Consider the following 23,674-nt stretch of genomic DNA (forward strand, 5'->3'; position numbering starts at 1 on the left):
CCTGTTCATGCCTTCAAAAAGGAACAGATCTTGTGGTCTTGTGGTAATTCTTTAAAATTAGTAAGATGTTCTACTCAAGAATACAAGCTGAGATTTTCCAAGACAGGAGCCAGAGTGGCAAAATGCCTTTACATATATCAACACAAGGAAATGAGCCAATTATAGCAAAACTAACCCAACAGACATTAGGAATTCTAGATGGAAATCCGGAAGATACTGTCCTTTCCTCCACCTGCTTTGGCCAAACTCATGAGGACACAAAGGGCCAACAAAGTCATCATCCCTATGACAAGTGTCAGGGAGACCTGCAGCTACTGCCATGGTCACATTAAGTCTCCATTAATGTCTGTGAGTTTTGCTGTAATTGCTTATTCAATTTAATGAAATCCCCTTGCTGTCTCACTAAAAGTGTCCACCACTTTTTAAAATAGGGGTAGAACTATTGGTGTATCATAAAACTGCATTTTATGCCATTAACTACATTGCTAGTAAAAGAAACATAAACTCAATGAATGTTACAATTTTCTGTTTCTGTCATGTTGTATGCTAACTCCTGTTGTACAGAGCTTAGACTTTCTGTTGAAATGAAGTGCACTTTTGTAGTTGTGTTACACCAACCATCCTATGTCAAGGAAGAGGTAAGAAAGGAACTTCCTATCCTTCTCATTTTGAAGGCATTCCTTATGAGTTAGGTTGGAAAGGCAAAGCAAAAAATAACCCTGCTGTCCTTTCTATTCTCTGGATAAACAGAAAATTCAAAGCTACCTGAAACCTATCTGCAAGTTTTCAGCGTGTACATTCACATGCCAGAGATGCGCATACAGAAGAGGAAGAAGCCTACAATTCTTTTAAAATCAACAGGATCAGAGCATTATCTTCCCAAATTCATCAGATGTAGGTATTTTTAAAACTTCTAGTGCTATGGTGTTACTTGCTACCTTGAATTTCTTATAAAGGAGTTCCTGAGCTTAAATAATTTTTTGTGAGACTGAAACCAACACTGTACATGTTCATCATTCTTGGTTGATGCCTGCAACTGCCTACCAGCGCCTTGCCTTGTAGGACACCAGGGCTTCTGGCAGTGAGAAGGATCAGCTCCTTATTTCTGTTCCTGGTGGCTCATAGTTTCTTGCCAGACTGAATGTTTCTGCCCAGCTTCAAATTTCTAAGGGAAAAAATTTTAAGAAGCTGAAATAAAAGCAAAATAGGATGGGAATATGAAAACAACATTTCTGAACCCTGCTGAGTTCCAACAGCAACACAAAACTATTCAGTTTATATATTTAGCTAAATAAATCCTGCCATCATCACTAGTATGTTTCCTCTCATTGTGGGGGTTTCTTTTGACTTGTGTTGGGACATAAATAAGACAAATGAGAATGAGGGACAGATGTCAATTCTGGAAGTGCTAGTGGGAACTGGGAACTCCCTTCATCAGCTGCTTTCAGAGTGTTCAAGCCTGACCAAGGCTATTCATCTGGACCAGGAGTGCTGACAAAGACCAGCTGATGGACCCCCTCTTCAATGCCTTCAAAAAGGAACAGATCAGAAAGGAACCTTCAGTTCCTCATGCCCATCCCAAAGCTGGAATCTGAAATAGCCAGATTAATCCATCCCAGTGCTTCAGGGAGGCTTGGTTACCAGGGTCCCATGCTGCTTGGCACTTCTCCTCAGCCCTCACCTGAACACCATCACTCTTGCTGCAGCAGCCACTGACCTCAGCAAGGCACTGCTGGCTGATTTTGTGCTGTGGAAAGGAAAACACTCCCCATGCCTGCACCCATCCCTCTGGAGATACAGCTAAGCCCACAAACTCACCATGTACCAGCAGCAGCTATGTAGCTGCCCTTCTCCTCTCAGCCAGGGATTATTTCTGCCCGTTGCTTGTCCTTTCCCCCTTCTCTCTCCCTCCTGGCTTTTACATTTCTTCCATCATGATCCATTAGGTATTTACCGGCAGGATAATGTGACTTTTCACACCGGTTCTCTGTGCATTGCCCTGCAGACTGGGCTGGATAAAGCCTCTCCCCAACCCCAGCTGGCTGGACATCTCCCCCCACCTTCCCCTCCCCTTCACACTAGCCAAGCCAAGGATTCCTCTCTCCCTCCCTCTTTCTTTTTCCACCCCTCCCGCCTTCAGTGCAAACCCAAGACGCAGGATCCTGCCGAGGGAAAGTGCTCCTTGAAATCATCACCGCAGACCCCGCTGTGAAAGTGCAGAGGAGGAGAGAGAAAAAGCCTCGGCAGCCAACCTCCTGCGGCTGAGGGCTTTGCAAGCAGGGCAATGGCTCCAGGCTACCAGAGATTCTCTCTCACCTTTCTCCAGGGCGTGGGGTCTGTCTTCTTCATGCTTCAGATCATCTGTGTTCAGGCTGATGGTGAGTCTCCCATTCAGTTTGGGCTGGGTTGCTATGGCTGGAGTGAGAGCTGCATGTTGAAATGTGTTATTGCAAAAAAAAAAAAAAAAAATCCCAAACCAACTTTTTTTTTTTTTTTTTAATAAGAAGCTTAAATACACGCCCCAGTTTGCGTTAGGAAACTTCTGATTCAGAGGTTTTTGAGACTCTACAAATATTCTGGGGTTAAGCAGAGAAAGGAAATAAGATCCCAGAAGGCTAAGATTATTTTATTACAACAAAATGACGGGATAGTGAACTTTTCCAGAGGAAATAAGTATAATGAAACAAAGCCAGAACACGACTAAGAAGACTCAGCTATATTTTAGGAGACCTCTCCTTATAATTCAGAGTACCTTTTCTCCGAAGAACTTTCCCATCTGCCCACTTCAGATACCTCCCCGTGACACTTTATACAGGCAGGTACTTGAGAAAGGGAATCCAAGAAGTGAAAGACTTTGATAACCTCTTCTGTTCAGTGCCAAACATGCTGAAGATGACTGCTCACCTTTCTGCACATGAGCTTCATCTGCACTTCACTGCTGAAGGATGTGATCAGAACATGGATTTGGCTGAAGCACCAGCTACCAGTTACTCTGAAATGGGACTTTTTACTCGCTGATGGTAATCCTGAACGGCTGCATCCCTTGAAAGGTTCCAGTAGCAAACTGCCCTTTTAATGATTCAGCTTGTGATAATGATGACCAACTTGTCTTAACTGAAACACAACTTACTTTTGTAGCAACTATGTCTTTTCTCGGGAGAGCAATGCTGAATGGTCACATTTTTCCACTTTCACAGCTGCGGTAGATTTATGCCCAATCTCAGAATTTTTTAATTTCAATACCCTAATCCTTTACCATTGATGTTTGCTGCATTATTCCAGAGAACAGATCTTAAATATTATAGGGCAATAAAAATCTCTACTTGTTTGTTCTCAGACTATTTTTCCTGCTTAACTTAGATTTCTTTCAGCTGATGGCAAAGTATGGCAAAGGAAAGGGAGAAAATTAATCTTGCCTATATGTTTCTACAGCTTCGAGTAAAATACCATTTATACAACAGAACCCCTTCTTGTGAATTTTAAAGAGAATTACATCTCGTTAAGCATAAAGGAAAAGAAATGTGTCAGACAACTGCACTGTGTTGCAGTAGGCAAAATTGTGATTCCGTTTTAGGATGTACTCCTTCCCTAGCAAAATGCCTTTGAAATGAGGAGAGGGGAGAAAAGCATATCCATGAAAAAGGATTCTTCACAGGACTTAAGGACACAGGACAGGAATAATAATTTCCCTTGCTAAGAATGCTTCACCTGAAGATCCCCTTGTTTTTTCAGGACCACCTTCCAATTTGTATTATTTCCATAAAATTTACTAAACTAACTTCTTGATTCCTAAACAGGCATCTTCTAAAAGAGAAAGGAAAAAAAAATGTTGGAGATCATTTTAAGGCAGAGTTCATGACAGATTTTAATTGTCATTCAACAGTTTGTCAAATTTACTTCACATGTGGTAAAACATTTATAGAATTAAAAGGTAGAATATCTGAAGTACTTTACAATTGTCAAGCATTATTATAAGAATATGGTTTGCAATTTTGTTTAAATTCTATGTAGTATTGAGATAGATGTGTAAGTCTGCTATTAACTTGATCTTCAATAGGTTCTCCTAATAGTAGTATTCAAGCAAACAACAGCAACACTGTCCTATAAACCATCTGGGTTAAAACAGAAGAAAATACTCTATGTCAGCTTTAAAATTTACCACTATGTATTTAAGAAGATCTGAGAGTATGAAACAGGATGAATACTTTCTTTTTGTAGCAGATTCTGCCCTGATCCAGTCAGAAAGCACCTTCTCATTTTTTAAGTTGTAGGTGAAAATACAATTGTGCTAGTTTCTAATAGATGCAAATGTCACTTGAGTGCCAACGGACCATTCTGAGTGACAGATACGTGTTTGTGTATTTGTTATTTTTAACTGAAAGTATTTGACTGTGTTGCAAACTGCTAAAGGGATTTTGAATTTGCCTTATAAAAAACCTGTGAAATTCAGACTGGCCCCTGTTACAGTCAAACCTCTGAAACTGGCTGCAGTATATTTCCCTAAGGAAGACTTTCACTTTATTATCTCACACAAAAGTAGTGACAGAGAGCAGGCAATAAAACTGGTGGCCATCAAGGTCTGGTGAAGGTGTAAAGCTTCAGAGCTTAATTGATCTCTTTTGACCATTATTTACCATGGTACATATTGCTGTAGCACATATAGGTTCCAGAAATGCAGAAATAAAATATAGCTTTGTTTCACTTTGCAGCTTTTTTCCTGATTGTAATGTGCTTGCTCAAAGCTGTTCTGGTCCAGGTCAGATGGACAGAAGGCTCCTCAAGGGCTTGTTCCTGCTCTGATGTACCGTGGTGTGCTACTGCCAGTGCAGTTACAGGAGAATAATATGGGTTATTGTGGCAGTTCTGAATTGTATCAGTGCAAATTCAGGGGGTTTAATTATTTTCCATTTGCACCGGAATAGGAGAACAAGGATGTGACTTCCTGTATCCTGCACAGGAGTTGCCTCTGCTTTTTTTGCCTCCCTGTTTTGTCTTTTCACAGCTCCTAAAATATCCACAAGTATGAACTATTCTTTTCTGCAGAGTACTTGCTCTGAGACAGAGCACGTCAGGAGAGGGTGATGGCAATTCATCTACCATACTGAGACACTCCTGAATTGAAAGAATGTACTGATTCCCAAACTTTACTAATTGTGTCAAAGTGGAGTTGGTCTGTTGGCTAAATTTGGATTATGTGAAGCCCTGTTGGGGGCTGGACACCAGTCATCAGTAGTGACCATGCATAGTGACTGCAGAGGTTGCAAGTGACAGGATCTAGAGTCCAGGAAGCTGGGCTCAAATAGGTGAGGATCTGAGAGACGTGCCTCTAACTAGAAACTGATGATGTCCAAAGTAGGGAAACCCCCCTGCTAGAGTATTTAATTTGGCTTGTTTTGCATCCTTTTTTTAAAGTAAAGGAAAAAAATGTATGTTTTTTTTCTCTTCTGCTCTTTCTATACGCTCACGTTTCAGTAGCAGCTGTCTACAAATTTCAATCTCCCACTTGCAAAATGACACACATTCTTGCATGAACAATTCCAACTATTTGATCCTAAAGTGTGTAGTAAAATCAAAATTTAGGCCCAAACTGAGTTTAGCTGAGGGGGAACTCAGAGGTGACCTCTTGATTTTGCTATTTTTCTGTTGATGTAATATTTTTTTAAATTGAATAAGACATCATTCACTTTTGTTTCTCACAGAAATAAACACCACATTCGTGAACTCTAGGTAGAACTGGTAATTAGCCAGATCTCTGTCTGCATTTGTAGAGTTACTGGATCCTCCACCATTACACTTACAATCAAGTTACATTGTTATACACAGCCATAGAAATGTACAGAAGTGACCTTCCCTTTCTTCTTCTGAGTGTTCTTTTTCTCTTCTCTCTTTTACATCAATTTTAAATTTTTAACATTCAAGTAAAAATGTATTGAACTCCACATTTGCACATCTTTCACCAAATTTATTTTGTTGAAACAGATTAGTTTTTATCCTTTGAAATAGGAAGCATCATGTCTTGAGCTCAGCACACTGGGAATGCCTTTTAAAGTGCTTTCATTTTATATTATTTTTGAGAGACAGTCTTCAAAATATATTTTACCATGCAGTCTTATATTCCTTCTTCAAGTAAAATGCAAATCCTGCTGAAGACATGGAGAAATTTGAACTCATTTCAGTGGGCTTTGAGCTGTGCCTATGTACCTCAGAAGAACTTCTTGTTGTATCTTTTACTGTAAAAGAATAAATTGGCCAAACTCTCTTCTTGGTAACCAGTGGAATTGGGCTAAACCTAGTGACCTTCCACAAAATATGAAGAAGCAGCTTTTGGACTGGTTTTATTTTTGAAGAACTCCTTTTTTTTGCACTTCCATATATCTGATTGTAGAGGTCTCTTAAGTCTTGAAAGCATTAGGAGGATCAGTTTTTAGAAGCTGAGTTTAGCAAAATTTGGAGCTGGAAATAAGGTGGCGTAAGAGTAATGAACCATAGGAACAGTTTGCTATAAAGTGTGCTGTAAACTCTCCATTACTTGAAGGCATTGAATCATGACTGGATGCATGTTGAAAAGACATGCTCTAGTTCAACCATGAATTTTTGGACTTGATGGTGGAATTGCAGGGGGAAATCTACAGTCTAGTTATGCAGGAATTGAACACGGTGATAAATGATCCCTAGAAGGCCTGAGATCTATGCATCTGTGGGTATGTTTTCAATCAGAGTATACTGGGGTACTCTTAAGTAAAAGCTATATGAATCTATTGCAAAAATGAATTAAACTTTATCAATATATCAAAATATAATCAATATTCTGTAATAAGAGTGATCAGATAATGGTAGAGGCTAGCAATATAATATAGGCTAGTTATTAAAGAAGGAATCTCTTTGGTTTCAAGCATGAATTTTTCATGTGAGCTATGAATCCCACTGACAACAATTGAAAGAATGATGTCTTATTATTTATGCCTCATCATTGAAGTTAAAAGCTTTATCACTTGTTTCAAATGGGAATCTAAAAGAACCTTACTGTTACAAGGGTATTTTTTGTTCTGAACCTGCTAAACTCAACATGTTCAGCAAGTGTCCTGAGATATACTACTTTGCATGGATTTTTAGCTTGATCTTTAAATCAAAGGGACTTGCTTTGTTTAGAAAAGCAACAGAAAAGTGTGCAGAGTTTTGGTAACGAATTTTCACCCCTCTGTGGGATGTGAAAGCTTCATGGGAAACAAATGTTACAGGACAGAAATAAAGTGGCAGAGTCGAGAGAGAGCTCAGACACAGTGGCTGCTCAAAGGTACCACAATCAAAGGCATACTACATTCTTCATGCAGACATGATCCTTCATCCTGTGTCTTATGGAAATACAGAACAGTCTCATATTTAAAACAAAATGACAATACCTCTCTTGATACTGCCTCAGAGATAAGACTGATTTCAACCACCCCAATATAAAAAAATGACTGCTATGTCATCAAGTATGGGAGAAAATCCTTTTTTAAGAAACTTTTTAACTAGCACCAATAAAAATGTTACAAATAATTATCCAGGACCCTTAGATTCCCTTGCACCAAAAATGATACCATTTGAGATAAAAAGTGATAAAAATTCTATGCATCAATATCTTGTATACGTTAGCCATGACACTGTAAGGTGCAGAATTCAGTGTTGCAGTCATTTTTGTTTAAGGGGATTTCCTGTTTTGACGTGCTTTTGTGTTTTTCCTATTACCATGCTAGCATATCTCCTGTATTTTTTTCCTGTCAATGCCCCTCAGTAATGTGACACACCTCAGGATATTGAGGATCCAGCTATTCCATTGGTCAAGCATCTGATAAGTGAACCTTACTCGCTATGATATTTTCTAAGTAAGAAATCAGACAAAACCAGAGGGCACATATTGAAAACTGGGCAGGTAGCCACAGAGCTTCTAAAACTTTGAGGAAGATTTGCAGGTTAGTCTGCTAAACAGGTTGGCCTTCTTTACCCACCTCTGGTTAACCAGAATTTCTTATAAAGCAGTTCACTGTAACTTCCCAACCAGTAAGTCTTTCCTAGCTTACCTTATAATTCACTTGTTTATACAATTTGAACAGCCCAGATACCTTTTCAAAGGACAACGCTCTCTTTTGACAGCATCTTCATGGGTTCTAGTAAAAAGTTAGTGTATCTTAAGTACTAACAAACAGCGTAACAGTAGTCAAGGGAAGCTGTCTTGGTGCCTGTCTTGGATATCTAAACTCCCTTAAAAATGTAACTGTTGCTTACTGGTAAAAAAACTAAATAATTAACCTAATTTTTTATAATTATATCTAAAGGGAACTCAATGCCTGCTGATTTTCCTTTCTTTAAGGCTTCTAACTGAAATACTAATAGCTGGAAAATAAGGGTCAAAATAACGTTTACAGTTTAAGTCAGATGCTATGCAAAGTTGCCCTCTATGTCTTGGATGATGCATCTCAATCCCGATGGCCAAATGTTGAAATGTAGAATGCAGACAGGCTTTTAGTTGGGACAAAGCCTCACTAAAGCATTACATTTAATCTCTGTTTTCCTTTAGGAGAGAAAATTGTTTTTCAACTTGAGAATGGTTGTTCAAAACCATCATCTTTCTGCTTATATGGTCTCTCTCCCTAGGCCACGCACACTTCACTGTGTCTGTCGTGGCTTAGGAAACAGGAGGTACATTAGTGTCATGTGCATTATTTGGGACATGTGATAAAGAATCCTGATGTTTGTGTACTGAGGGATGTAGAGGCTTGCTGCTTTCACTACTTTGTGTAAAACCCCCTGTTCTAATTACAGTTAATGGTACTGATTGCAGTGGAGAATCTAAAGACAATGTAATCTAGTGGCTATCACACTGACCAGTGTTTCTGGCTGTATTCCTTGGTCAGCTACTGTTAACTGCCTTAGGAATATCACTCTGGGTACTCTGAATTTCCGTTCCTTCTCATAGCTGCTTGTCCTGCTTATTTAAATTGCCGTCTGCCCAAATCAGGATGACTTCTTGCTGTGCACAGGTAGAATTCCCACCAAAGCAGGAGTCTTCAGTGGGACTTGTCTGCCCTTGCTAGCTAATGTAAACACAAACAACATATTTACTTGAGGGAAACTTTACATTTTTGATGTAAGGACTGTGATTCTTCAAGTGGGTTTAGTTGTGCACAGGTGAGAACAGAAAGCTGTTGTGGGCAGGCCTACCTTGTATAAGTTCCCCATATTTAGGATTAGAATTAGATTTACCAATTTGTTGAAACAGTATGTGGTGAGGGTGGCACTTGGTAGAGAATCAGGCCGAATCAGTCTGAAGGATTCCCGATACTGGTCAATATCTCCTATGAGTGTGAAGCCGGCTATGTAGTGAACACTCAGTATGTGCTGGAAGTTATGCACTCATATAATCACTACCACTAATCCACTTTGGAAATAAGACATAAATAAGTGTTTCCAGGCATTTACTGAATGAACAGTGCTTAATAATTTTCTTCCTGCACCTGCAAGCAATCTCAGTCCTTACCTTTGAAATCTAGAAGGTATTCTGAGGGATGTTATCATCAGAAAAAAGATAGTTACGGCAACTTAATGTCAGCTGCAAACTGTCTCATTGTTTATTTCTTTTTCTGGAGCAGCCAGCTAATATGTTTATTCCATAACCCAGTAACTTCTCAAGCTTCATTGCCAAAACCCCAACTGACCTCTTCCCAGTTGCCAAAACCTCTAACTTTCACCCTTTCAGCTTTCCCAGTACTAGATAAATTAAAGTAAAATAAACTGAACTGAAAATAAAAATAACATTAAAAAATGTTACACTAAATATGTTCTCATGCTCATTCAAAGAAAATAAAAAGCTTCCATTAATAAAAAATTTTGTCTGTCTTTCCAAAAAGGTATGATAACAAAGTGGTCTGCATTTAGACACAAGATGTCATAGAATGACATAATTTTGATTTTAGAGAATAAGTATAAATCTATTTCTGACATGGAAGATGGGGCTGCAATACTGGCTGTTAGGCATGTGCTTGCTTTATAGATGTAGTTGTTATAGAGTAACTGTAAAATGTTTAGCAATGGATTCTGGTGTTAGTAGCCTACAGGAGGTGTTCTTTCTGACTTTGACTTTTTTTGTGCATATGAAAGAGTATCATGTTTTTTCTCTCCAGATCTTAAATACAGACCTAGAGAGGCGAGACAGGCTTCTTCTCTGAGTTAGGAATGACTTGATTTTCTGTTGGTGCACAAAATTAAAAGAAAAGCTAACATGAGGACACTTAGTCTTGATTAAATTACGTCTTCCAAAAAGTAGGTGGCCCATTAAAATAAACTTAGTAAAAGCATGAAGGCTTTATTTTGTGATAATTTGCAATATTTCTGTTGAATATGTATTGAGTACAATTCCATGATGGATGACATGTCCTTTCTTGGTGTTGCAGGGAAAGTGTTTGCACTTGAGTCCAAGAACAACTCTCAGGGTCTGGATTTAGCCGAAGCTGAGAAAGCTTGTGTTGACCTGAGTGCTCGCTTAGCAACTGCAGAAGAACTGAAAAGGGCTGTTCTGGACTGTTCTTTTGCTGGCTGCACCACAGGATGGCTCGCCAGCGGCTCTGCCGGGTAAGGACAACAGCGTAACACTTTCTGGGAAGTAGGAATGATGGTTGACAAGCAAGTTTTCCACCTTGATGAAAATTTACTGAAAAACACTGGCCACAATTCAAGCACCATGACATATAGCTAAATGTGCCACTCCCCCCCCCAGAACTAATTTTTTGCGGCTAATATTGCAGGTACACAAGTATTCACCAGTGTCATGTTACAATTTCACAGATTCGGCGCAATTATCTCTTCTTCTTCTTTCTGAATTACATCGTTGTGGCTCCTGCCCCCCTGGCCTGTAGTGAGGTGCTGAGCCCTAAAGTGCTTTGCAGGCTGAGAACACAGTGCTGGAGTTAGTGTCCATGCTCCTGCTGACTCTGTTGCTCTCCAGTCTTTAAGAAGATCAGCAAACTAAACTTCTCTTGGGAACCACGTGTCTGTCTAACGCACTGACACGTGGCTGAACAGACAATAGCATGTTCGAAAGGGCATAGATGCACTTGGGTATGATAACCCACATGTGGTAGAGAGTTTGTTGAGAAAGCTCACCAGGGATCTGATATTGTCCCTCAATGTGTTTGAGGTAGCTCAGGTGACTCGATGTGGCACTAGGCTGAGCTTTTCCTTGCACAAAGCATTGTTGCCTCTGTAGAGACCAATTTAAAGCAGGAATGTAAATGGAGGAGTTGAGGGAATGTCTGATGTCACTGAAGCTGGGACCATACAGGAATTGCCCAGGAGTATATCTAATCTATTTTCAATGTTCAGTGGTGATAAAGTTTTGTTTTAGGAAAAAAATGTTTCCAAACTTTAATTTATTATTAGATTTTGTGATAGTTACCAGTTTTTAAAGTAAGCATTGGTGTTTCTGTATTTTTAGTGATAAGTTTTCCAAAGGACACAAAATTATGACTATTAATTAAATTTAAATAATTTCAAGCAAAAGCAACTATTTTCTGTGGTTGTATTTTTTCCCAGGTGAAAAATTGTTTGAAAATTTATTTATAGGTACTTCTGGTCCTTAAAAAAAGAAAATTCAGAAATGTCTCAGGATAAAAGACAGTGATCTAAATCCAAAAAATCTTTTTCCCAAGACAGTTGCTGAGATAGCTTGCAGGCTGACAAGACAGGAAAACCATATAACTGTAAGAAGCGCATGGAAAAGTTGTTTTACAGGGTCTTTATACAACCTCTGTATTCCAGAAGTAAGGAATGATGATGGGCAGGAGAAGAAATCATCCCTTTTTTTATCTAAGCAATACCACTAGTTAGTCCAGTGAGATCCTCAATTAATTGCTGCAGGCATTGGAACTGTGGCTATTAATAGAACAGCTGTGGACTGAATATCTTCAATATCAAAATTGTGTAGAGTCATAAAAACACATCATACTGATGGGAAGGAGGGGAAGATTTTGCATCCCTTCCAACCTTCTGTACTCCATTCCTCCAGTAAACCTGTCCTTAGTATGGAAGTCTCTAAACTATTTATCAGAAAGAACTTTGTGGGGGCACACCAGCATGCCATTGCTGTGCAGCCACCAGATCTGACCTTCAGTGGAGAGCTTCACCACAGAAAAAAGTTCTTCAGAGCTGGAATTTTATACTCTGGGGTTATTTTACCCATGGCTGGGCAAGCACCAGAATGTATGTTACTTGGTTCGTTGAACTGGATGTTTTTGGCCCTGGGGAAAAATAGGAATTGTATACAGACTAAAAAGGCTAATCTGCTTCCACTGTAAGTTAATGCAGCTCTGGAGAAAGAAGTGAGCAGTCAAGTGCAAAATGTGCAAATGGGACAAAGTCGTTTAAGTTGAACAAGTTCAGCTTCAATAGAGATTTACAGAGAGATTTAGATTAAAGGGTAAAATGATGCCACAAGGAGTTCAGTGATAATACATGCAGGAGGAACATGCAATCTACTTGAAAATATCTTTACAGGGTTCTGATTTACCTCTGTCAGTCCAGGAAAGATGTGAGGACATCACTATGCACAGCACAAAGGAAACCTCTGTCAGACTGCAGCTGTAGTAAAAACAGACAAACAAACAAACAAGCAAACAAAGAAGTTTCTAGAGTGTTTATGGAATGGGATGGAGAATATGAAAAAATATATACATGTAGGTCAGTGTAATAGCCTGCTTTGGAATACTATACATATTTTTACTGTATCTTGGGAAAGGTACTGAAAGTGTCTCAAAAAAGGGCTTAAGAATAATTAAAGGAATAAAAAAAATAAGAAGGGGCTCAAATTATTTTACTAAATTAGTTATTTATTTTTAAATATTTACCTATACAATACTTTGGGCATTTAGTTGATAAATGGAAACATGACAGCAGGGGTAAAGGATAGCTGGTATACAGAAAAACCTCTCCACGCCAGCTGATTTTACAAAGAGAAGAGAAGAGAAGAGAAGAGAAGAGAAGAGAAGAGAAGAGAAGAGAAGAGAAGAGAAGAGAAGAGAAGAGAAGAGAAGAGAAGAGAAGAGAAGAGAAGAGAAGAGAAGAGAAGAGAAGAGAAGAGAAGAGAAGAGAAGAGAAGAGAAGAGAAGAGAAGAGAAGAGAAGAGAAGAGAAGAGAAGAGAAGAGAAGAGAAGAGAGAAGAAGAGGAGGCTTCACAGCATGCCCACAGGTTAGAGAAGTTTGAAAAATTATTTCCAAAATAAAGGACTCTTTGGTGGGCACACCTTGTGTATGTATCTTGATGAACCTCCACATCTTTGAATGAGAAATGACCTCCCCACATCTGCCAGGTCCAAAACTGTTCAGGACTTTGTAAGTTGGATCTAAAATCTTGGAATCCTCCCAGCAGCTGACTGGAGTCCAATGCAGATTGCAGAGCTTTAATCTAATACTCTCCCATATCCTCTTGGACTGTGTGCCTCAGAAAGGAGATTAATAGGAGGGAGCATGATAAAAGAAGGTCCTAATTTCTGGAAGAATTAGGTTTGGTTTATTTATTTGGTGCCTGGAAAGTACCCCAATCTTTCCCCTGAGAAAAATAGGATAGACATTGGCAGTAGAAGTAAACACAAACAAATGATGTGATTGAAGTAATTATGGTGTTGAAGGTTTTCTGAAATGCTTCAGCCCTCCTTTCATCACTTGGACTTAAAACTGAACAGGAGCTCTAGCAGACCTGTAAGGACTTTTTCACTGCTACATCCATTGTCCAGGTTTTGCACAAGCCTGTGATTTGTTAGTTTCTGGTGACTATTTATGGTCTCAGTGAATAGTTACAATCCCACTCCTAGTAAACATATCAATCACTGTTGATTATTTTTTCTTATTATTATTTTTACAGCCAAATCAGAGCCTGGAAACCTGTGGGAGTGTGTCCTCTTATGGCTGAGGCACATCACTGAGTCAGTGTGAGCAGGTTTATATTGCCTACTCTCTGGGCTGTGCTTCTTCTATGGGCAAAGAGGAGAATTTGGTCTAAAGAGCCAGCCCAGTTTGTGTGACTGTCAAATTTCTGATGACTCTTGTGTAAATGTAGATCATCCATATTTGAGTATGCCCACTTCAGTCCCTGCAAACTGGGCTAGCCCAAGCAGCAGGTCTTGACAAATAAGATTCATTTCAACTGATGCAGAATGGAAATTGCTTAAACAAATAGATCCCTGCCAGCAAATCCAAAGACACAATAAAGTGGGTGCTTTTGTGATTTGAGCAGCCTGAGACATAATCTCTTTCACAGGAATAAGGGGATGTTCTTGTCCTGCTCTTGCAGTTGTTCAGCCCAACTCAATTCAGGGTTCAGGGCTCTTCACACAGACAAGTCCCTGGCAGTCTAGGGGCTTGGGAACTTTTTGAGAAGAGCCACTGACAAGTAGGTAGGGATAACTTCTCCCAGCAAGCCAAAAGTAAGCCGTGTACAAGTCAGTCCTGACATGTGTAACTTATAAAACATTACACATTGTTGCATTTCAGGAAATGAAATGTTGTTAGGCAAGTCTCATTTGTCAGATGAGCCCTAATAGCTATTTATACTAAAAATGACACTCTTATGACTTACTTGCATGTCAGACAAGTGAGTCAGTAAAACCATCAAGTGATCTGCCAGAATATAAATGAAAAAAAGGTGGCAGAGTTCTCTGAAAGGCTCTCACTGCTATCTTTTGAACTCAGATGTCATGCTGGAAAACTTTGTGTCGAGTCTTCCAGCACTGGGCAGCATGTCTTGTAGGGTCTAAACTTCTTTCCTGGGTTTTTGAAATTTGGGAAGTGACTGTAACACAACTGGTCTTAATATCAACCCTGTGCACAAAATGTTAGAAAGCAGCTATTTATTTTAGAAATGGTTAAACATCCTCAACACCTTGTACTAATATACCCATAGCAAATTACTCATTTCCATTGCTTTTGTAGGACAGAAAAGCTGAAGCTGTCCTATTCCCTATCCTGTTCCTTATTTGCCTACAAAGGAATGGAGCCATGTATCTCTTCTATAACAGCTTTGAAGCTCTGCATAAAATTTCTGTTCTATGATAGACCTCCTGCCCCTGCTCCTTTGTCAACGTGCTCCTTTGCATGAAATTGCCCTGGGCTGGTTGTTTCTACCCAGTCCCTGAAGGATTTATTCCAGAGGGGACAAGTCTGCAGTGAGCAAGCAGAGTCAGCTAGAATAAGCTCTGCTGTGAGAGTCAGAAGACAGGGGTTCTTTTCTTGGCTGACCACAGACCAGATGTTTGCTACTAGGAAAATTACTTCATCTCCATTTTTCCTTCCTTTTGTTAGCTCTTTGGGTTTTGCACTGACTGCTTTTGAATGCTGCTACAGTGTCAAACACAACAGGGCCCTCACTGCAGATGACACCAGTGGGAAATGTAATAATAAGACTCAAATATGACATTTCACAAGACTACCTACTTATTTTTCTGCCTACTGCATGGGACTTGCCCAGCACCTGACATACGGTAATAAAAGCACATTTCCTGGGAAAGAAAAAAGCAATATCCAAGGAATGAAATAAAGGGTCAGTTGCTAACCCTTTCCAGTCTTCTCATCTGTATTTGTAAAGACTTAGGCTTGTGGGTCCCTTGAAATTCATCCAGGTGTGCATGCTAAAACAGGTCCACTTGCTCTTTGCAGAGAAGCAGTCCTGGTGATACGTCACTTTGGCAAGCTCTTGGTTTTATTTCAAGGCTATGATCTGCTGACTGATGATAATGCATATGAATTTGCTCCCAGACAGATATTTGAGGCAGGTCAAGTAATTCACTTCAAGAGAAAAATCCAGACGTAACTAACAGGACATGGTCCAATTCAAAATGCTAAAGTTGCTTATGAAATCGTCCGAGGAGGTCTTGGACTCCGAAATGCCTTCATGTCACAAACTCTAGTCCCACAGCTCACAGCTCATATCATGCTCTCCTAGAAGACGACTTTGTCTTCTTGTTGTTTCTTGTCAATCATCTCAGAAAGTCTCATATAAGGTGAAAGCAAAGTAATTGTGTTTCAGGAATAGGGATTTTTACATAAAGCTCAGTCAAGAGACTTGAATTTAGGAAGTGGTCATGGCCAGTTTACTCCCAGGGATGATATCACTGAGCAATGTGGATGTGACCCACTTTCCATCAGCTTTGGGAGGAAAGAAGTAAATCTTTTCTTAGCCCAACCTGGGATGATAGCATGGACAAAGTATGACAGCTGTGTTTCTTGTAAAAGAGACGGCCCAATAATTGAATAACTTTTGAGAAAATGTACTTTTTGAGGAACCACATTGTAGGAAAGAAAATACATATTTTTTTATGTGTTTTCTAAGACAAGCATCCAAACCACCATCTGCTGAAATGTAGCATCACAGTCATCAGAGTTGCCATTTTCTAAGTGAGATATGACTCTCACTTCTAAGTTGTATTTTTACTGGAAGGTTTTTTTAACTAACTCTGAGAGATTTAGCAAAACTTTAGCAAGCTTTGGCACAAAAGGCAGGGGTTTGATAGTAAAACTAATTAATGCCAGAAGGTTAGAAATCATTCCTAAGACCAAGGAAAATCACAATATTGAACAGGAAGGTAAGCCTGACTTCAGAGATGGAGTAATAGAAACAGGGTGCAAGGCAACAGTATCGTATGAAGGCTAATAGGAATTTCTGCCTTAAACCAGCAGTTCAGCTGGAAAGGCAGAGCAGGAGAAAGCTGGATATAGTCACAGAACACAGGGCGGCAGTGGGCCTGTTTTAAAATGAAATACCTCAGGTAAAATTTGTGAGAAAAATAAATGCTATCCTCCTAAAAGATATCCAGCAGCAATTCCAGAGGAAAGAGGGCAGTACTGAGGGACTTGAATGAGGCACCAGTAAGATGCCACCTGCAAGAGTGCAATGTAATTATTGGCATTCAAGCCCAGAAGGTCTGGGCTCAGACTAGGATTAGTCCAAAAAAGCACCTCTTTTATCAAATGGCAGTTAAAGGTGATAATTTATTTAGCTGAGCAAAATGAAGTCAAAAATGGGATATGCTTACTCTTTGCAAATGCACAAGAGGGGCTAATACCAGGATTTTAACTTGTCAGATATCTAATTAAGTTGATTTTCTACTTTCCAAATGAAGTTCACATATTTTGCCTTTTTTTTTTTTAGACTCTCTGTAATGCTTTGTCGTATCTGAAAGCCTGTCCTCTGAGAATGGAGCTGCTTTGTATATCAATAGCATTCAGAAAATATTTTTGTATTTTTTTAAAACCCTTTGGTAACTAATCAGTAACATCTGTTACCAAAGCCATGGATTAAACTGGAACCTGTAAAGTGAAATTGGGTAAAACCAACTTTCTAGTGATGCTTGACGTGCCATCGAGCATCCAGCTAGTCCAGACCAGGAAGCAACATGATTCTTCTTTGCATGCGTTAAGAATGCTCAAATTATATGTTCCTAGTGATATTAGAGTAAAATGACTATATAAAATCTTTCATACTAGGCTACAGTATGGAAGTCTGCATGAATGGGCCATATTTATCTAATGAACAGAGGCCTTACTATTTCAGTAGTCATATGTACAATTTTAAGCACAAAAGGCTGCATTTTGGTGTATATTTTTAAGAATCTAAAGGATATTGGTTCTGCCTTGGTAAGACCTCCTTTTGACATTTCCAGTGGCAGTATTGCTGTTGGAATGTCTTCATGTCACACTTAGCAGCTGCTTTCTTTGGGTCACATCCAGCCAGAATTAGCCTCTATAGTTCCCAGTCAATGGACTTTCCAAAGCCCACCTGTGCTCCCCTTCATGACTTTTCAGGGAAATTTTCTTCCCTTTGGTAATCATGAACATGTCATTTATATTTTATTCCTCATCAGAGCCAGCTTTGTAATTTGCAGTTTCCCAAAATACAGAAGGGAAAGACTAAGAATAAAAATCCCCTGGTTTGGCTCCCAGACTACTGCTGGTTTTTTCTCTTGCCTAGTTACTGAAACACAAACAGTAAAGCTGACCCATGAAAAAAATCAGCACAAGATGTTAAAGATTTATCTTGACTAAGAAAAGTGATGAAGTTTTTAGCTTTATAATTAGGGGAAGGTTTCTTATAGTATGCTATGAACCAGACTTCCACAGTGCCTCAGCTAACACGTTGTTGCTGATGCTCTTCTGAGCTGAATATATTGCAAGCTCATACTACTATGAATCAATGTCATAAGACCATTCTGACTCAGTTCAGTGAATTTATTGACTAAGACTACAAAACCTAAAATCAACCGGCAGATAAAGTAGCAGCTACAAAAAAACATCCCACCTACTGTTTTCTGTGCTGATGGATCACGCTTTATCCTATGAACTCAGCTGTCAAATCCATTTGTTTTAACTTGGGCTTACTGAAAAACTTTCAAGTATTATAAAATTGCCTTGCAATTATCTTACAAAGCACAAGTATCAGTGGATATTACTATAAACAAAACTTATAATTTATACAAAAATAGCATGTCTTTATTAAAAATGACTTTATTATACATACATACCATATATGAAATGAACTATAATTACTACAGTTTGAGCATATAATTATCATATATTTATTAATACATATTCTATTATGGCATATTATGGCGTATTGTAAAACAAATATTAGTCATGCCAGATTTTCTTCTATTTCCCTCTTTGAACAGAGGAATTAAGAGAAGAGCAAAATACACCAATTATTCCTTCGTTACATAATACATTAGAAAAAAAATTGAAGCAGCACAAGAGTAAGCTGAAGGCTTCTGGAAAGTCTGGTTTGCACCTGATTGTGCTACATACTAGATTTTCTCCTCGTGTGTGCACATGATATCTGCAATATCTGAGTCATGGCACAGGAAAACAGTGATCAGATGGTCCAGTCTCTGATCTTTTTTTCCAGGTGGGTACAGAAGGACTGTTAATTGTTCTTAGTTGGATGAATCGTATTGTACAGCAGGAGTTAAGCTGAGGTTCAACACAGTGCAGAATCCCTGGTCTCCATTTTCTCTCTTGAGAGGAGAAGAGGCATCATGAAGCAGTTTGTCCTTCCGGGCTGGGTAGCACTAGACTGAGAAGATTCTCAGTAGTTTGTCAAGGAAACAGAGGAGACACCTTTAGGCACCTTCCAATTTTCATCAGAGAGAAGGGGCTGTTGTCGACACAACCAACCACATTTTTATCTTACTGGATAACATGTGGTACTTTCATGGTCTATGGAGATAGTGTTTCTGATTGATTTGTATGCTGAGATTGAGAGTTCATGGCCATGTAAGAGTAATTTTGAGGGATGCATGGATGCTTCAGGCAGATACGTATCACAGACAATTACTATGGGTGATATGCTGTCCAAACTCAGGATGCTTCTTCTGAGCATGTCTGCCTTCATCAGAAATCTCCACAGAAGGAAAAAGAAATCAAATCTGTTTCTTAACTAAAAGGCACAAAACGAAGCATTACACTGCTCTGAGCATCAGATGATATTGTATGCTGAGTAATGAGGTTAACTTCAATTAATGCATGAAAGTATCCATAAACAGAACTAAACGTACATGACTACATTCTTCTGAATAGCTGGGTAGGTGGATGTATCCCTTAAAAAAGTGTAAAGTTTGTGACATTCTCTCAGCCATGATGCATGCCACGGTGCAATAATTCAAAACAGTCAAGAAACAAACCAGGCAGCAACACCTCTCAGCAGGGTGCTGGAAAGAGTAGGACAACTGTACAATTTTTTGTCTCTTATTTTACTATGGCTGTGCTGCTGCTATAGAAATTTCAAGATATGATGAATTCTGAATTGGTAGCCATTTTTCAGTCATGAAAATGGTAACATATTTAAAAGCATCTCACTCTACCTTTTAGAACTGTGACAAAAGTGTACCTGTATATTTAAGTTGAAATTATAGATTAAAAGCTAGCATTTTAGTATTTAGGGGAACCCTCAAGAACTCAGAAAATAGGCTATTAATGTGTATTTTTCATCATACCTGAAATCCTACTGGCTGCAAAGAGACTATTTCTATGCCATGGGCATTGCAGGTCTGATCGACCCACTACTGAGAAGTGCTGAGCACTCTTGAAGCTCCATTCAGCAACAGCAATAACAGCTTACTGAAGATGTTTAAAGCTTGCAGGACTGAGCCTGAGGTGGGAAACTACTGTCAAAGAAGAAGGAATGAAAGTGATTAAATAGATTTTTTTTCTTCCTTCAGCTTTTTAGAGTCATATTTCACATTAAGGTGTGAAAAGACATCTGAGATATTCAAGTCCAATCATTGACCCAGCACTGTGTCTTGTGTACAAGACAAGGTTTCTTTCATTTCAGAAGGATTGCATTAGGATGTTTGCAGTTTTAATCAGATCAATTTTGATGTGACAAAAATCCAAATGGAAGTCCTAAGTAGCAGATACATGTAAATACATGTGAAAAATCTTAATATAATTTAAAGCCTTTCTTTATGTATAATGTTGAAACTTCATGGAAGGTAAACCTTTGTCAGTTTGATCACACTGGATAGCAGCTGAGAAGGTTCTTAAAATGAATTAGCTAATCGATAAAATCTATCAACTACAAACCTGTAGTTTATAGTAAAATATGAAAAAAAAGTGAGGAAAAACTAGCACTTTAAATACATGACCTTACACCTGAGCCAGTTATCCTGTTTTGGTGATGACCTCATTATACCAAGGGTGTGTCACCCACAGATAACTTTGTCGCTTGCTGAAGAACTGATAAAGGAGTTACAGTGCTTTGGGCAGAAGCAAAATACATAAATATAGAAATTGGAATTGGAAATCTCAGAAGATTTCTAGTTAGAAATTAGAAACATAAGATTTTCAAAAGTGGCTTCCAAGTCTCAGGAATTTTAGTCTTTGATGGAACATAGAAATGAGTGTGGCCTGATGTTCAGAGACCAGAATTTTATGATGGTAAGAGTCTTCAAAACTAATTTGTTTCCCTTTGTTGCTTTCTTTTCTTTTTTTCTTTTTTTCTTTTTTTTTGAGAGAGAGAGAGAGAGAGAGCAAGCCTCAAGCCTAAAGTACACAATTACAGATGAAAAGCACATTTTTTTGCAGTCATATCATTATCTGTCCACTCAGTGTTGCAAGACATAACTGATCCAGGGATCTAAGCAAGTGAGTATTTATTGGAAAGATTAAGGTTGATGAGTTAATTTTTGAAGGGAGGCATAAGTGTCTCCTTCTTTTAGACCTTTTAACACCTAGTGGAATAATATGGGAATATTATATACATACAGAAACTTTCTAATTGATATCCTGATCCTCCCAGTCATCTGAACTCATTTTGGCAGATCGAGTGGCTTTTGTCTAAGTGCTTAATTACTGACTTAGAGGATTCAGATTTTAAGTCCATTAAACTCTGAGAGAACTGGATTTAAAACTTGTGTGGACAATATTGTCCTTAAAAAAGGACTTTTTTGAAGGGATTTTTGTCCCTCAAAAAATCAAGTGGAGTTTTCTTTATGAAGGAAACATATTTGGTTTGAAATCATAAAGGGGCTTTCAGCAGGGAATGACATCATGTTGTTTTCCAGAGGAGAAGTGTGGCAGGAGCCATTCTGGTGCACATGTGTGACCACCACCACACGGCTTGTTTCATGTTGCTTTTGTTTGTTTATAATAAAAGAACACTAAAGTTGTGTATTTAGCTACCCGAAAGCTAACACATGCCAGAATGAAAATAGTCTGTACAACCATAATTCAGCTTATTTCTACAAAATAATTGATACATAGTATTTTAAGTGCATGATCAAATACTGGGTTTCCACTGGATCTTTTCCACCCTCAATGAACAGGCATTTTATTTATTTAATCTTATTTATTTTATATTATTGTATTTTATTTTATCTTATTTTATTCCTCAAATTTAGGGGAGGGCTGATGGCACATTAGTTCAACCATTGCACAATACAAAATGATAATTTCCTCCACTGGAAGGATTCGCTCTGTGGAAAGCATTTTTATCTTCCTTTCACTAGAATAGCTGACTGTGCAACACTTCTACAAGCTTGCTGTCCACGAAAATATAAACCCACACCATTAATATCCAGCTGCAAAAATTTGGGCTGAAACAACTTTCCCAGCCTTTGTAACCTCCAATGTAACAGTAAACCCAGTGTTTTCTGCAAGAAACTCTCTTCTATTTGCTAGTTTTAAGCAGCCAGTGCAGCTGAGAAGAGAGATAATTGGTAAACTCTTACTTCATCATCAGCACCTACAGGGTTTTAAAAACCCAGTATAGATCTAATACCTTTCTTCAAGCCTATCAGGGGTGACAGGATGGATTAGGTACTGATGAGTACCAAACCAGGAGAAATGGAGTTTACTCAAAAGTGTGAAATTGCTATTAAAAAAAAAAAGCTGTTTTTCTTCCAATAACCCAAGATGAATTTTCTGAGTTTGTCTGTGTTAGCTTTTGAGCAGTTAAATATGCAACCTTACTGGTTCTTTAATGTAAATGCTAAGATTTATAATCTTTCAGATCAAATCTTGAGTTTCCTATTCATTTCCATCCAGGTGCCATCAATGGGAACATGTATTGCTGAAATGTGAGAGCAAAATATGGCCTTAAATATTTTGGGTATAGGCCCGATATTTAGAAGTATTACAGAATATAGTAAGATTAACATCCTTTGTTGCTCTCTATGCCTTGAACTGATTTACAGCAAACATTTTTCTAATTACTTCTATTTCTCCCTTGGCTTTTTCTCATAGATCTTCCCACGCTATTACTTTATGTGCCAACGCTGAAACAGTTGAGGCTAAAGCCTGACTACTCTGATAAATAAATCTCCAAATTTCACCTGCTTGTACAACTCCAGAAGATTTCTGATTATTTTTTTCTTCTTCTTCTCTATTTTAGGACAATTATATGCAGAAAGACGGGCAGCAAACAGCAGAGCGTGAAAGCCATTGATGTTAAAATTGAAACCGATCCCTTTGTGAATGACCAATATGATGCTTTTTGTGTAAAGGATGAAGGTCAGCACTGATATACTTTTGAAATAATGCAGAATCATCACTGTCTTGCAACATTAAAAGTTTTGCCTTCAATTTTTCTATTGCTGAGAGAGAAAGAGGGAATGTTAAGGGATAAATCTTCATAGTAATAGCCCACTACAAGAGCCAACTGCTGCAAAGACATTGGTTGCAGTAAATAAATTGTGTTATCTTTTGTCTTTGCTGCGGTTTAGTGAGTTCAGACAGCACTACTGATCTGGCAGAACCCATTTTGGTGCTCACAGAACATACTTTATGGAAAGGAATATATCTGGCACCAATCTAATGGAAATGCCTGAAGCATGACCCTTACTCAGCACTGTAGCTGAACATAAGCAAGCTGGCTTCCAGCTGCAACGCACCACACTGTTGCATATCTATCCATATGCAACGTTTGTATGCAAATAACTTCAGTACCTCCATTTTAGTTTAGTTTTGCTTTGCTTTGCTTTGGGTGTTTTTTTAACAAGTGTAGACCAGGCTGCTAGGGCCTCTGATATATCCCAGATGATTCTGAAAACCAAACTGTTTCCAGCGTAGGTTGGTGTTTCAATTTTTCCATATTTAAATTCCAGAACGCACAAGCAAAGATGAATTCTGAGGGTAAAAAGTGAATTGTTACTGATAGGCA

At 38.6% G+C, this 23,674-nt stretch overlaps 1 protein-coding gene across 1 annotated transcript in view; it reads left to right on the forward strand.

Annotated features, from left to right (window-relative positions):
• The first annotated feature begins 2,277 nt into the window (after positions 1–2,277).
• Positions 2,278–23,674, forward strand: part of SUSD5 (sushi domain containing 5) — a 39,456-nt gene continuing 18,059 nt past the window's right edge. The window contains exons 1-3 of the mRNA XM_069007725.1: positions 2,278–2,378; positions 10,431–10,608; positions 22,907–23,025. Of these exons, the coding sequence (XP_068863826.1) occupies positions 2,285–2,378; positions 10,431–10,608; positions 22,907–23,025 (391 nt within the window). The 5' untranslated portion in view covers positions 2,278–2,284. The remainder of the gene's footprint in view (positions 2,379–10,430; positions 10,609–22,906; positions 23,026–23,674) is intronic.

Source organism: Aphelocoma coerulescens, chromosome 2 (genome assembly GCF_041296385.1).
Source record: "Aphelocoma coerulescens isolate FSJ_1873_10779 chromosome 2, UR_Acoe_1.0, whole genome shotgun sequence".
NCBI classification, from domain to species: domain Eukaryota; kingdom Metazoa; phylum Chordata; class Aves; order Passeriformes; family Corvidae; genus Aphelocoma; species Aphelocoma coerulescens.